The following is a 16,991-nucleotide window of genomic DNA, read 5'->3' as shown; positions in this document are numbered from 1 at the left end:
ATGAATTCATTTGCATTAATACCACCAAATGCAATCATTGAATGTGGTGTGTCTGCACAACATTATAGCTCAACAATGTCACATTCGCTGTGGGACTGTCATCTCTAAATTGTCTTGCTTCGTTGATATACATTTGTTTCTTTCTTCTTTTCTTCAGTTTGGTCATCACACAAAAAAAATCAATGATTAACCAATGTTCTTACCATAAATTGTCGTTCAGCAGGTCAACAGTCACCATTTCATGATTAGGAACATAAAGGTTTGCAGTGTCTTTGACATCTGGTTATAACCATCATGGGTGATAAGGGCATTTTAATGAATCGCCCATCAAAATACAACAGGTGTAAAAACATGAATTTTTAATTTTTCTACCAAAATCTAATTGTAGGAAATTTCAAGTTTGAATAAATGGAATATAAGATTAGATGTTTCCGGCATTTTCCACAGGTCACGAAAAATAGCCAATATCAGGTTAACTTGACAAAACCAAGCAAGTTGGGGATAACCAATTCCAGAAAGGCACTGTCACAGATGATGGGCCCCTGATATCTCCTGTTGTTGGCATGGTTCCTAATTTAGTCCAGACATTGATGGAAAGACAGTGCAGATGCCTCCAGTCATCTCGGTGATAAAGCAGAATACAGTGTATGAAACGTCTTAATATGTAGCACCACAAAACACAAACAACCTTTCTTCAGAAGCTACAGAAGATTTTTAATTGCGGAGGAAAATCACAGTTTTATCTTTTTCATTGTTCATTGTCAAAATTCTTCAATCATGTTAACGTCCATCATTTTGTTTATATTGTACACCTAAATTTAAATTTGTTTTTCTATCATGGTTAACAATCGTCAGTAATCACAGTTATAGATGAATAATTTAAAACTTTCAAAGCTTTTGTCATGATAGATTATATATACAATATTATGTTATGTTCCTGGAGAATACAATTGTCTACAGGAGATCTAAATACTAAGTTCAATGTACTCCGTCCTATCCAGATTTTTGTAGAAAGAGACCGAATTCTTTGGTTCAGGCAAGGACAATATAACTTTTAAAACTCTTCAATGCCGATTTCTCTGCTAACAGACGCACTATATATTTGGTCCCATGAGTGTCCAGTTTAGACAGTGTACACTGTACTTACAACATATAAAGAACGTAAAATTTGACATTATAATATCCAATTATCTTGAAACTACTAAAATTTACTGTATGATCATTCAGTGGATATTTAATTATTAAGGCCTTCTCCACAAATTTAATAAAGGTTGCAGTATGTACTAATAAGCAAAATCAAAAACTACCATGACACATACAAATATAAAACAGAAAATCCATATGAATTTTAATTCAGAGTCAGGACGGAAATTTCATCCTAAATACACTAGTTCTGTCTATCAATGTTGTTGAAAGACTTTGTCACATAATCTTGACCCTTTCAAGATTTCAAATTTCGAACAAGTAATAAATCCTTTCTTTTCCCCTTACTTCATCTATCAAAATCCAATTAAATACTTTTCTGAGATATCACAATAACAGTGAGCTATAAATGATTCTACCTCTATTTTCTCCAGGACAAATTTAACTTTTTCGCTAAATAACACTTGCATGAAACCCAAACAGAACGATAAAAATTTGAAGAGTAAAACAATTTAAAATTATTAAGTTGATAATTTATGTTTCTTTCTCAATTTTTATATAAAGAGACAAATGAAAATTCTAATAGAACATAAGAATAAGATGTTAGAAATGTGCATTGAACGAAGATATATTTATTGTATATAATTATGAGAGGTTAAATATTTAGCACACCATAACCTTTACATTGTCATTACAGGGTTTTAATGTACAGCAGAGCACCATTAATACTAACACGTATAACAGGTCATATTTTCTGAAGGAAATAATCAGCAAAACATTTTAAAGTGGAGATTCCTTCGTTCAACTAAAAAAATATCATAAGCAATATGTACGAAGACCAAAAGCTAAAATAACTTACAAACAGTACTGTGCTTAACATATACACAATTTACACCAGTATGACATTACTATCATAATACCTGAGTCTAAATAAAAAGTGATTAGGTTTTAATCAATGAGGCTCTGCTGTGCATGTCCAATGTTATTTTGCTTCAATAAAATTTCTTTCTCAAAGCAATCAATCTATACAAAAAAACAATTCAGTTCAATAAACTACCTGCATATGTATTAGAAAGTACAGTCTTTAATCAAAAGATAACAATTCTTGATTAACAAATTTTGTTTCAATTCCGGTATGTGTATGTATACATGTACCAATGAATTATTTTGGACCATCACAAATCACAGCTTTGTAAAGTATATATCATACAACTGGTACTTTAAGTATGAAAATGGTATGTACATGTAGTAGTATTGTTAACTAATATAAATTTCTTAGATCTCGGAAATAATTACAACAAAAAGCTACTTGTATCCACACTTTACACAGGTGGTCCTCTACATTTAACAAAATGGAAACACTTTAATAAAAAAAACAATACACTATTTTTTCTCTCATTTCTGATTACTATTGAATACAGAACAGTTGTAAGTATCACAGGGTCGGCTCCATGTGTACAGCTAGACTTGATGGGGCGGCGTTGATGTCACACACAGCCGCGCCATACGCCTACATACGGTTGTACCTGCTGATAACGGTCTTGCAGTTAGGGCAGCTGTGGGTCACATCCTTGCATCCATCCACACAGAACGGAATGAAACAACAGCCAAGGTCGCATCTGTCAACACAAAAAACTTATAAGAAACACATCATCAGAAAGACTGTAAGGGGTAAGATGGAGTCGGGAACACTGTTGTAAAACAAGAATTACATTATATTAATTATATGTCTCACCTGTCCCGCTTTGTAAGTACAATGTATAGCAAACTCAATAATTCACTAAAATCTCAGTATTTTGTCAAAAAAAAAACCATGAACAACCCCCATTTGATAGTTCAGAAGTACCATGTATACATTACAAACCTGTAAATATTGATGAATTGCAAAACAAATATCAAATTTTGTAAAACAGCAATTGCAATTTTCAATATTCACCTAAATGTCATTTTTACCCCCAAAATAACTTTCTGAAAATTGAGAGGGAAATACATCCGATTTATTACAGAATTCACTACAATTAGGCTGTAAACTGATTGGAGAAGTACATTAAAAGGTACATAGGGTTATATCATTTTCCAAAATATCTTCAGGTTTTAACCCAAAAATACAGCAAAAAATTTAAATTCATGTCATCTGTTTAGGTGTTGAGATGTCCTATTACTACAATGCAACTATATTGCAGGTTTGGTTGAAACAGGCATGCTGGGTGTTCAAACGTAAAGCAATACATGTCCTCTACCGGCCCCTTCTAAACATAGTAAGAGTGACCTTGACCTAAAAAACGTGAAACATGAATTTGATCTGTAGCTTCTCATACTGAAGTTACATACAAACTTTCACCAACATTACTTGAAGCATGGCTGAGAAAAGTGCGGAAAACTAAGTGGATGGACTGACAGAGGGACAGATGGAGAGGAAACCTGTAGTCCCCTCGGTTTCACTGGAAGGGGACCAATTACATTCATACTTTTTGAGAAACTGACCTAAACACAAAACTTCAGCATTATGTCCAAATTCCCAGCATCCCTATTTTCCAGTCACTGGACCATACATTCTGGATGATATTCGGTAAATGAAGGCTGTGTTGAGATGTCAAATACATTGTGTACCAAGTTTATGATTTTTGAATAACAGATCGAAACACTTTAAAGTGAAATGTCGACAACGACACTGCCACCAGTCTACGTTCACAACTTTGTCACAGGTGGTGGTCGAGTCATCATGCGTTCAGTTAAAGAAGTTCACCAAAATATGATCAACTGTCAAGGATAAGAATTAATTACCTTAAACCCCTTGTTATGACCACCAAACATTGTCAAGATTTCAAATTTGATAAAAAAGAATTTTATGGAAGTGGATGCGTCATCTGTGTAGCAAGTGGGGTGATTATGAAGAAATAAATAAATTTTTCATTTAAAGAAATAATGTTTAAAGTAAGCAAGACCAACATCACTCAAATATGCTCGAAATTCAGCAATACAGAGCAGGAACTTTTTGTAAATGAGCACCTCAAGAAGTTTGAGATTGATTGGCCCAAGAGAACTGGAGTTATTGCATGGAAATAGATTTTCTATTTATAGTAAGTGACCTTGACCTTTGGACCTGCTTTTTGCAGGTGACACAATTAAAACTGTTAAAGAATAAGAACACTTGAACAAGGTTAATGACGATGCTTGGAGTTTCAATTTTTTTGTAGTTAATGTAGTTTTGGCCCATACTCATTAGTGGAGGTATGGCGACGCCTTGATCTTAAGTTATAAATACGTTGAAAACAGCGATTGTCTGGTAAAATCGCATCTATTTGTTTCATTCAAAAATTTCTGCACCAGCTCTACACTAATACGGTAATAGAACATCACAGATTTCACTCCGACCCTTTCATCCAGACACAAAATCTACAACATGTCCATCAGCTTGCACTGCTGATCTTATTACTGATTATGACATTGTTGTTCAGTATCTTAGATGTATGCAATAACATTTTATTGCATACTTTGTCAGTGAAATATAGAATAGAAATATACTTGTACGACAGAATATTTCTATATTTTGCACTTGTGAAAATATCAATATTCTGTCATACTCATGAAATATATGTTACATGCATATTAAACGGGAATTATTCAATATGTCCTCTATGTACAATGCAAAATTAAAAGTTATGGGGTCCTACTATCTATTTGCAGGACTTTATGCAATAAACTTTTCCTTCAAAATGGAGCAATCCCATATTTCTATATTTGCTTCCAAAGTGATATTTGCTACCAAAGTATACGAACTTAAAACTTTACCCAAATATAAACAGCATTTTGTTACCAAAACATTTTACAAACATGCCAGTTTTTGTAAATAAGGAGATATCTTCATACCAAAAACCAGAAGAAATCGATGGACGTTTAATGTTTATTATTATATTTTAGCAGATGTTAATTCATCTGAAATCTCTCACATATCATTAAACTGTAGTAAAAACCACACAAACAAACAGACAATACAACAAACTTGTTTAATAGGAACTATTCATCTGAAAAAATAATACAATTCAATAATGAATGGAAGGACAAGTAAGTACAGTTAAATCTATATAACAGCTACAATCATATACGTGTATATAAGCAACATATTTACTCAATACATCATATGATGCATCAGATGTTTATTCTCCTCTGGAGATTCGCTTCATGATGCACATGACAATCTGTAAGAGAAGGTATTTGATCTCAACTTAAATTGTGTTCTAAATATATTTTAAAGTTCCATGATGATCTTAAACCAGAAAACAACTCCAGGACATTGGTTACAATTTTGTTTTCACAAGAATAATGAAAATGCTGTTGTATACTGAATACTTGTATAAAGTTTAGTCCCAATAAGATACAGACTGAAATCAGACGGTAGATTAGACACTGGGGTAGTACTAATGTCAGAGGGTAAATAAGACACTCGGGTAGGACTAATGTCAGAGGGTAGAGTAGACACTGGGGTAGTACCAATATCAGAGGGTAGATTAGACACTGGGGTCGTACTAATGTCAGAGGGTAGAGTAGACACTGGGGTAGTACTAATGTCAGAGGGTAGAGTAGACACTGGGGTAGTACTAATGTCAGAGGGTAGATTAGACACTGGGGTAGGACTAATGTCAAAGGGTAGAGTAGACACTGGGGTAGTACTAATGTCAGAGGGTAGAGTAGACACTTGGGTAGTACTAATGTCAGAGGGTAAATAAGACACTGGGGTAGTACTAATGTCAGAGGGTAGATTAGACACTGGGGTAGGACTAATGTCAGAGGGTAGATTAGACACTGGGGTAGTACTAATGTCAGAGGGTAGATTAGACACTGGGGTAGTACTAATGTCAGAGGGTAGATTAGACACTGGGGTAGTATTAATGTCAGAAGGTAGAGTAGACACTGGGGTAGTACAAATGTCAGAGGGTAGAGTAGACACTGGGGTAGTACTAATGTCAGAGGGTAGATTAGACACTGGGGTAGTACTAATGTCAGAGGGTAAATAAGACACTGGGGTAGTACTAATGTCAGAGGGTAGAGTAGACATTGGGGTAGTACTAATGTCAGAGGGTAGATTAGACACTGGGGTCGTACTAATGTCAGAGGGTAGATTAGACACTGGGGTCGTACTAATGTCAGAGGGTAGATTAGACACTGGGGTAGGACTAATATCAGAGGGTAGCCTAGACACTGGGGTAGTACTAATGTCAGACGGTAGCCTAGACACTGGGGTAGTACTAATGTCAGAGGGTAGAGTAGACATTGGGGTAGTACTAATGTCAGAGGGTAGATTAGACACTTGGGTAGTACTAATGTCAGAGGGTAAATAAGACACTGGGGTAGTACTAATGTCAGAGGGTAGATTAGACACTGGGGTAGTATTAATGTCAGAAGGTAGATTAGACACTGGGGTAGTACTAATGTCAGAGGGTAGAGTAGACACTGGGGTAGTACTAATGTCAGAGGGTAGATTAGACACTGGGGTAGTATTAATGTCAGAAGGTAGAGTAGACACTGGGGTAGTACAAATGTCAGAGGGTAGAGTAGACACTGGGGTAGTACTAATGTCAGAGGGTAGATTAGACACTGGGGTAGTACTAATGTCAGAGGGTAAATAAGACACTGGGGTAGTACTAATGTCAGAGGGTAGAGTAGACATTGGGGTAGTACTAATGTCAGAGGGTAGATTAGACACTGGGGTAGTACTAATGTCAGAGGGTAGATTAGACACTGGGGTAGTATTAATGTCAGAAGGTAGAGTAGACACTGGGGTAGTACAAATGTCAGAGGGTAGAGTAGACACTGGGGTAGTACTAATGTCAGAGGGTAGATTAGACACTGGGGTAGGACTAATATCAGAGGGTAGAGTAGACACTGGGGTAGGACTAATGTCAGAGGGTAGAGTAGACACTGGGGTAACCAATGTCAGAGGGTAGAGTAGACACAGGGGTAGTACTAATGTCAATCTACTCATACAGTTATAAAGATGGACAAGTAAATACTAGTCCAGTACATGTATATAAATGTAAAAATATAAAATGAGTCAGTACTGGGTACTGGAAAGAATTCCTTCACATGTAACAAAATGAGACTTAATAACACACACCATCCTTTAAGAAGAAGCCACTAGGCCTCTACAACTGAGACACTGTAAAGTATTTGACTTGACAAACTAAGACTGTAACACTCAGAAATACAATTACAGAAACATTTGAACGGTTGGTTAATTTGATTTTGATGGAAATCAGAATAAGGTGGAAAGTCTCATCAAATCATAGGACAGGTCGGGCCATTTTTAACAGGAAGACATCAGCTGGGTCTCATCCAATCGGAGGACAGGGTGGCCGTTTTTTCAATTTTGAATTAACAGACAACTGATATTCAGGATCGTAAGTTACCATTACTGTACATTTCAAGTGAAAGAAGTTTACCCAGGCAAATCAGAGAGAGCAGATGATCTATTTAGAATGAATTGGTCCAAATCAGGACAGTGGGAAATTTGGTATACATTATCAAACTAATTTTTATTGATTTTTGTAATAATATTGACATTACCTAGTACACTATGGTATGGTTGGCAATATTCCCTCAGGATCTGATTAGGGTATATCCATGGTCATATAATATAGCGCGACAAATAAGTACCAAGCCAGCTTATATATATACAAATAAATGTATTGAATGCATAATTAATATTAACACAACCTGGTTGCACAAAATTTAATGCCCACTAACTAGTTCTGACCAGAACAACAGTAAAATATAAGCCCTATGATATTTAATAACTACACAGTGTACTTAGTGAATTTCAATGTTTAACAAAGGAAAGCCACAACCAGGACGTGTCTTCAATTTTACAATGGTGGCACAGAGATCATATTTGGATTTCACAAAAGCAACAAAATGGTCTAAGGTCATTTGCACCAATTCCAGTTTTGATTGGTTAACATTTTGTCACATTGGAAATGCTCATTTCCTACGAAATAAAATCCATGTCTTGAGATTCTCCATGCCAAATTATGTTTCAAAGTATTCTTCCATTCTCTTGAAAAAATTAAACTGTACATATCCTTTTAAAGTCTGCCAATTCTCTCCTGTACTTGTATACATTGGAAAATTCCTTGGGCCATGGATCCCTTACCCACATTTCCTCTACAAGACAACTCTTGCATCCCCAGGGGAAACATTTGTCAATACATGACACTAAAAGACAAATCATCGTTTTTCAAAGCAAACACAGAGGGCAGATGACTAATGCAATGATTAAAAAAAAGTTTACGGCCCAGAATCAGGAGTCAAGACAATTAAGTACAGTATCATTTTGTTTATGGAGTGTGATATCTACCCATAATGTTAGCAGCACCGGTATATCTAGTCTGGTAGTACTAATTTGTATGCTATTCCAATGAAAACAATTCCTTTCATGTGACTTCACAAATTCATGTAATTAAACTGTCTTTTCATTACATATCAACCCAACACAAAAAGACTATACTGTACACAATATGAGTTATTATATATACACATATATATATATGGAGAAATCTAAAACCTTGGAAGGAAAAGGGGCTAAATCCATTTTCTGTCTCTTTGCTGGGTTTATTGCCCAGTGAACAGCCTAGGGTCATTTTGAGGCGAGTAGGAGGCGTTGAAACAATTACCTTGGATCTTCACCTGAGGTTACATGGCCAGTACTCTAACCACTGAGATATAGCCCCTGCTCCTGACATACTAAAACTGTGCAGCAGGAGATATTCTGCTTTTATGGCTATATTTTTGAGTCCCATTTGCGATGATGGGAAAATATTGCCTATTTAAGAAATATATACAACCATAAGTTTTTTGATAACTTTCTTTTCTTACCTTTTTTTTTGGACATTTTTTCATTTTATTTACTGTTTTGTCAGGATGATTTGATTTATCATTCTGTTTTCATTGTTTTTTTATTTTTGTTTTTTGTTTTTATTTGTAAGGAAAGTTATCATGTATATGACGTTGATGAGAGTTTTTTTATTTTTTATTTTTTTTGTTTTTTAAGGAAAGTTATCATGTATATGACATTGATGAGAAGATTTTTTTTGATTTTTAATTTTTAAGGAAAGTTATCATGTACATGACATTGTTGAGAGGGTATCATGCAAAAATGCAATATCTAAAAATCTCAATTGTCAAAGTTTTTTCTTCTTTTTTTGGGTGGGGTTAACGTCCTGGCAACAGCCATGATGACAGATGTTTGGGAGACACCTAGAGTAAGAAAACAGCCCAGAAAGACAGAGCAGTGAGAAAAGAAAGTAAGACAGTGTCAAGGGAGACATTAGAAGAAGAAAGTTGCTAGGAAGAAGAGAAAAGATAAGATCCTAAATTTAGTCACCTCTTATGATCGTACAATGGTAGCTTACTGCAGGGCAGTCAATTGTCAAAGTAGGTGATCACTTTGGCATACATGATATTTCTAGGGTGAAGTTTTGCAGGTCACTCTCAAACAAATGTATTATTTATACTCTGTTACATTACAGACCTGAGGCAGATCCAGTGAAATGACTGCAGATTACAAATCGATCAAAAGGCACAATGAAATTTCTAAAAACACAATGACAGACCTTTAGTGGTGTCAATAAAATTACAGAATACTTCTTTATTTATCTAAGGCATAAAATTAATCTCAATAAAAACATTTTAACAATCAAAACTATTTTGTCATTCTGAACCATTAACGCTTATATTTCCGGATTTAAATCATCACAGGAAAAAGCAACATGACTGGTCATCATGAAGCGTGTGATGTAGAGTTTGGTCAGATCTCAATGTACTGATGTGGATGGAGAGATTGGACATCACAAGCATTCCTTATAGCTCTGACACATATTCATTTAGTGATTTCTCAATTTAAAAGTTCATTCCATGCTCCAACTCAGAGACGAGTCCATCAACATCCTACTTTCAGCCGTAAAGGCTAACATACAATATGTCTGTCCTACAAGCGGCTGTAACGGCTGATGGTCTGGTGACAGCTAGGACAGGTATGGATGACGTCTTTACATCCATCAACACAAAACGGGATAATGCAGCAAGGTATGCATCTGAAACAGCAAAAACAATAGTCTTTATTGTAAATTGTAATCTATTGTTCTAACCGGTGAAATGTTTGATATGTAGGTACATTTCATTCACTTGACCTTCACAGCAATTGTCTTTTACGTCCCATAGTTGATTAAAACTTAAACACTTACTTCCTGCCTACTGGGAAACCTTGTGTAATGATTCACATGATACAAACTGAAAGAATGTTTGCACTCCCTTTTCAGTTGAACACTTATCAAAGTCAAAAAGTGGGTATGTCATTGGTCTATGTACTAGGTATGTGTGAAAACACTCATGTGATGCAGATTCAGCTTACTAAGTACGTACTTCATAAAATACTTAAGTACTTCACAAGTACTACCATATTATTGGCCAATTCAATGAAATATCTTGTTTGGTTATCATTAAATCCAAATTACATCACTAGTAAAAATGGTGATTGATGAGTCTTTGTATCTAAATTTTATCACAATAAATGAATAATAAGATATTCAAACAACACAAGGCACGATTTGTTTTAAATGAATGATCTTGTATACAATTTCCATTATACATTAAGCAGTAGAAAGGTATGCTCATACAGGGTAAAGATATTAATGTTTTCAGATGTCCAAAAATTAGGAACAGTAGAATATTTTTTCATGATATTTTTGCAATACACTTACAATCTATCCATAAACTATTTTGAAGAAAGTAATAAAATAATTCAATAGGGCAAGTTAAGGAAAACTTTCAAACATCAAATACAGGAAAAGCATAAGTTCTAATAATATTTGTTTATACTTTGGTACATATATTCAAATATCATATCTGGAGATGGCTAGACGTGTTCCTATGATCTAGAATGAAATATCTAATTCCAGGGTCTGATATAGAAGTGATCTGAGGGACCAGACCCTGGGGGTCATAGGAAAATGCCAAGCCCCTGTGTTTTCATTCTAGACCAATCAGTGATCCATTTTCTGTGCTGGACTGTGACAATGAAGGAAGTGCAACATTTGTTTGTAAACTTTGACCTTGTTCTGATTGTGGTACCTGGCCTCACCAATAACTAAGGAAGATTATGACGAGAACTATGTTGTACTTTTCAGTGTTGTAAACCAGTATACATTAGAAAGTTAATTGTGTTATGTATGAGTTCTAGGCAAGGAACAGGGTCAGTAGGTTTTATATCCATTTCATGCACATTTCATCATGCCTGACCTATAGCAGATCTATCAGACTCAATCATTTAATCTGTTTCCATATGTACTAAACGACACTATTCTAACAGAGCTAAGTACTGCAAGCAATCCAGAATCTACAGACAAACTTTTGTATCCTATACAAGGGGCCATAACTCTGCTGAGACACATAACAAAATTTACGTAAATACAAAATTTATGTAAATACCAAACTTGGTAAATGTAGGAGACAGAGTATATAAAAACATACCTCAGACAAAGTGATGTACAGTGATAAGAAATGAATAGGGTTCCATAGATAGTGTGTATAACAGCTAAGATTTTATAAGGACCTGTCAACTCGAGACAGGAAACACTGGGAAGAGAGTATTGGGAAATGTTCTAAAGTACAATACATGTACACATGTGTATTGAATTAATACAATTTGTGTGGCATATTGAGATGACTGGTTTCAGGCAAATTAAACAATTTGAAGAGGAGACATAATCATCTCTCTGACTATCTGAGACAGTTATGTCCACCGAGGGAGAGCTAATTTGACTACTTGTTGTAGGACCTCCTTACTTCTATATTATGTATATTATTCTGATGTTCTAACAACTTATTATATTTTAACAGACTCCTGATATAAAAAAAAAGTCACAAATGTCAGAATAATTCGGACTAACTACTGTAGTAGAGTACTGCTGCAAAGAATCATTTCATAAATTCTAGTAAAATTAAACAACATTTAATATGCATGCCCCAGATAATATACTACCAAATTACCTCCGTTTATCATATTTAGGTTGAATTTCAATCCAACCAAGCAACCCACATTCACGTACTTTGTTTCTGAGAGGAATGTCTATCACAGGTTACACTTTTAAGCCCTGGTGTTATAAACATGTATACCAGATTCTACACTAATTGCTTACCAGCATTCTGACCAGAGCTTCATAATTATTGATTTTTCTTTTTCTTTCTTCAAATCTTTAAATCTTTCGTATGAAATGCACGTTGAGGTTATATACCTTGCATCATTTGATACAAGATTAGGAGATAATTTACCAATACAAGAAATTATGTTTTGTTTCAAATATAATGATATTAGATAAAGGGAGGTAATCCAGTCATCCTTGCCCATAAGTTTCTTTTTACCTATACATAACATTACAATGAAGTGCTCACTTGATGTTTCTATGGTCCCTTATACAAACTTGATACATGATATAAAAGCAGATATAAATATGAACATGCATAAATTATTTGCACATAAGCGATTTTCAAGTCCTGAATGGTTACTGGTACAATGCATCATATCATTTAAAGGTTTCACTGTAGTAGGATTTGGTTACCATACAAAAAAAACAGCATTATCATTCTGTGCCTGATGTTCATTTCATGCTGATTATACATATATGAAATATGTTAGATATTACAAAATGGAAATTGCAATTTAGACTGATATGGCAGTTTCCACTTTGATGATAAACAGGCAGGGCGCCAATACAGCCAGGCATGACAGTAGGGCGCCAATACAGCCAGGCATGACATTAGGGCGCCAATACAGCATGGCATTACAGTAGGGCGCCAATACAGCCAGGCATGACAGTAGGGCGCCAATACAGCCAGGCATGACAGTAGGGCGCCAATACAGCCAGGCATGACATTAGGGCGCCAATACAGCCAGGCATGACAGTAGGGCGCCAATACAGCCAGGCATGACAGTAGGGCGCCAATACAGGCAGGCATGACAGTAGGGCGCCAATACAGGCAGGCATGACAGTAGGGCGCCAATACAGCCAGGCATGACAGTAGGCACTAATACAGCCAAACAAGATATCGTCATATAAAAATCATTTGGAAGCAACAATTATTTCCACTTCATGCTTACCATCCCAGATCTCCGCTCAGTGTGGCACATTAAAGTGATAAACACGAAAACTCGCAAACAAGCATTCATATGGCACGGTTGTTGTTGTTTGCCGATACTGCAGACACGACACGATACATTGACGAAAAGTCAAATAAAAAAATTCTGTTAAATGTGGAGTCTAGAAAAAAGATAAAAAGAAAAAAAGCAACATGCAAACTTAGCTAATCAAAACTGGAGATGCCCGTCATCGATACTAATATAAGGAATACTGATGCTATGTAAGTACATGCAAAACTTTAAGTCATTGTAAATAAAGCTCCTAAATAAATCTAAAACATGTTAACCAGTGTTCCCAGTAGTTTCCGTAACCAGAAGTACATGCAGGATTACTATTTGAACAGTAACTGTAGGATTTTTAAATTTTCATCCTGAACTATGGGTACCTGAATTGCTCCTTATCAAGTTCATACCATCAAGTAATCATGGTACAATTTTACACACAAATGTTTAAATTTAACATCAGTGTCAGAATGGCATTAATTCAACAAGCTTGTGATGCTTGATTTTGATAGTTGGGTTTTTCTAAGTAAGGATATATGCCTACTTTAGAAGATTGACCATTAGTTCTACATTCAATGAAACTTTCTTCACATGAACATCTGAGGAAATGATGAAAATGATGTATGTGATTTTCTTTCAGAGTTTAAATTTTTCAATCCAGACAAGGAAACAGCACGTTTTGTTTATAATCATGACCTTTCCCTAAAGAAGGCGTTAGCATGTACCGTATACGTTTATATGGCACCCAACATACTGTCCAATGACGGACAAGGACTCGGTAACGGGAGGGAATCATTTGATACTGTCCAATGACGGACAAGGACTCGGTAACAGGAGGGAATCATTTGACACTGTCCAGTGACGGACAAGGACTCGGTAACGGGAGGGAATCATTTGATACTGTCCAGTGACGGACAAGGACTCGGTAACGGGAGGGAATCATTTGATACTGTCCAGTGACGGACAAGGACTCGGTAACGGGAGGGAATCATTTGATACTGTCCAGTGACGGACAAGGACTCGGTAACGGGAGGGAATCATTTGATACTGTCCAGTGACGGACAAGGACTCGGTAACGGGAGGGAATCATTTGATATTGTTCAGTGACGGACAAGGACTCGTAACGGGAGGGAATCATTTGATGGCATAGGATAGTATTACTTAAGGGTATAGGGAGGCAAATGTCAGATGGTTTAATTAAATAATCTCTTGAGGGAATAGAGAAAGAAACCCTTGATGGAATAGGAGGTGGGGGGGGGGGTCACTTGATGAAATAAGGAGGGAAACACTTGATGGAATAGGGAGACAATCCCTGAACAGTATTGGGGGGAATTGTTTGACAGTAAGGGAATCGAATGAAAATAAAATTGTAAATAAATTTTGAATTTTGGCAGGAAAACATTTTTCAAAGTGCCATATCTGTGTCATATTTGATGGTTTTACCTCGAAACATTGCAAACTTTCCATAAAAGCAGGTTCTTTCAATTGTGACCCAAATAAACCATTTTGAAAGAATTTTCACTTTATTTATTTTTTCATCATTTGACCCCTGTGACCTGGAATGAAGGTCCAAGGTCAACAATAAGCACAACATTTGTAGCCAACCATACATGCTATCGATGTGCCGAAAATCAAGCTTTAATGTGTATAGATAAAGGAGCAGAAGCCTTTTATGTGCATTTTCTGTTTCAAATTACCATATCTTTGTCATTATCATCTGATGATCATAACACTCACACATTCTGCTTCAGTGGATCATATTCTTTCATACACAATGAAAAAGCTACTAAATTTGAGATTTTTATTTTTGACCGACCCCATAGCAAGGCCTTGACCATGACACATTCTCTAATATCATGTCATTGAGAAAAGCTAGTCCTGACCAAATTCTAACCCATTTCCAATGAAAATGAAACAAATTATGCTAAAACTATAGTAAAATTTAGCCTCTCCTCAGCTGGTGCATTTTAAACCCAGGGGACATAAAAGCTTGATTAAGCACCTAAGAATCTTTATTTCATATCTGGGTCTTGAGAAGAAGATTTTTGACCCCTTTTGGCCTGCTCCTCAGGTCCCCGAGGGGTAGGGACCATATAATTCACAATTTTGGAAGATATTTAGCCAAGGAAGATTTATGCAAAATTTCATCAAAAATTCTTGAAATCCAAAATGTGAAAATGTAAACTAATGACGGACGACATAAGACAACGGACGAAGCCAGATTGGAAAAGAGTGTGCAACGTGGTGTTAGGACTTACCCGACAATGCACAGGACAAGGCAGATGATCCAGGTAAACGAGCCAGTCTCGAACTGTGTAGCTGTGACAACCTCAGCCTGACAATGAGGACAGCGAGTATGGACTGGGGACTCCCGGAACTGTTGTACCACAGTCACAGCTGGCTGAGCCACTACCACTGTGGTCTGGCCCTGCTGTTGGGGATACCCAGGCTGACCTACAACAAGGAATAATACACTCGCTGACTGACCCAGAACAACCAACAGGGCTCAAAGTGGCGCCTATTTTAGTGGCCATGGCGCCTAAAATTCACCATTGGGGACCAGTTATTGACCTATAAGGCGTCTGCATGACCACTAAAAAAAATAGAAAGTTACAGAGATGTTATACTGATCTAAAGAATTAAAAGATTTTTTTTTTTTTAAATTCAAGACAACTAGGCCAGGCGACTAACTTTTCCTATTGGTGCCTACATTTTATAACTGGGTAACCAAATAGGCCACCTGGTAAAAATATCCACTTTGAGCCCTGACCAAGCACAAAAATACACATATCTGGATTGTCAAACAGGAATTTATTACTGTCTTAAAATGCCTTCAAACAAAATTTTAAAAATGAAGAAGTGACACCCATATGGACAAAAGTGTCTGGTGAAATGTGAAATGATATGCGCACTGGCACTGGGTGTTTCTGATAAAGTGTATAATATTAAACATTTATGTATGACACTTTAAAATGAATACATATTAGTGTTTATCTTAAGCATTTTTTGCATTTAACATTTCTTCTTCACATTTCATTTTTAATTCATTAATTCAAAAATGTAATTCTAATTTTTCTGAATAATGCCAGGTGTAAGAAAATAGAGGTGAGCGGGACAATCATCTTTACCACATAGTACACATCTTATCTTAACACAGGGACTTGAAAAAATTACAAGCCAAATGTCCAGTATAGATACTACATTATCAACGGTAGTAATATAACAGCCCAGAAGGGAAAATTGAACTTATTTTTTTTTCAATAGCTTTTTTTTATAATCTATGGGCCATATAACTTGTAACCATGTAACACATACCATTGCTTTTAAGCGAAATGTTTAATCTTTCCAATGACAGTTCACATGAAGAAATTGGCCAAGTAATTACTAAGTTATAACCTGGTGAATTCCTAAATATATGTAGAAATTACGTGGTAGATATTTTCCTGTCCAGTGGAAACTTAATCTCAACACTAATGGATACCTCAATAACTACCATCCAAAATCTCAAAGGCAACATTTGGTACCTCATCATCTAAACCGAAATTGCAAAATGAACACTTGTAGCAGTATACAATACCCATCTTTTCATTTTTGTCATGAATTGTAAGACCATGCTGATTGGTTTAATATTACATAGATACCATAGTACATGAAA

The 16,991-nt window shown here is 35.8% G+C and overlaps 1 protein-coding gene across 16 annotated transcripts in view; it reads right to left on the bottom strand.

Moving 5' to 3' along the window:
* Positions 1-693: 693 nt before the first annotated feature.
* LOC117335176 (LITAF domain-containing protein-like) overlaps positions 694-16,991 on the bottom strand; it is a 30,068-nt gene continuing 13,770 nt past the window's right edge. For 11 of the 16 annotated variants that reach the window (XM_033895158.1, XM_033895174.1, XM_033895195.1 and 8 more), the window contains 2 exons: positions 15,595-15,790; positions 694-2,762 (listed from right to left, as the gene is read on the bottom strand). In XM_033895158.1, the coding sequence (XP_033751049.1) occupies positions 2,654-2,762; positions 15,595-15,790 (305 nt within the window). In that variant the 3' untranslated portion in view covers positions 694-2,653. Of the gene's footprint in view, positions 2,763-10,114; positions 10,233-15,594; positions 15,791-16,991 lie in introns of all 16 variants that reach the window. The other 5 variants (XM_033895167.1, XM_033895189.1, XM_033895208.1 and 2 more) reach the window with 1 other exon arrangement.

The sequence above is a fragment of the Pecten maximus genome, chromosome 1 (assembly GCF_902652985.1).
Source record: "Pecten maximus chromosome 1, xPecMax1.1, whole genome shotgun sequence".
In the NCBI taxonomy this organism is placed as follows: Eukaryota; Metazoa; Mollusca; class Bivalvia; order Pectinida; family Pectinidae; genus Pecten; species Pecten maximus.
This window is presented reverse-complemented; position numbering and strand designations above follow the sequence as displayed.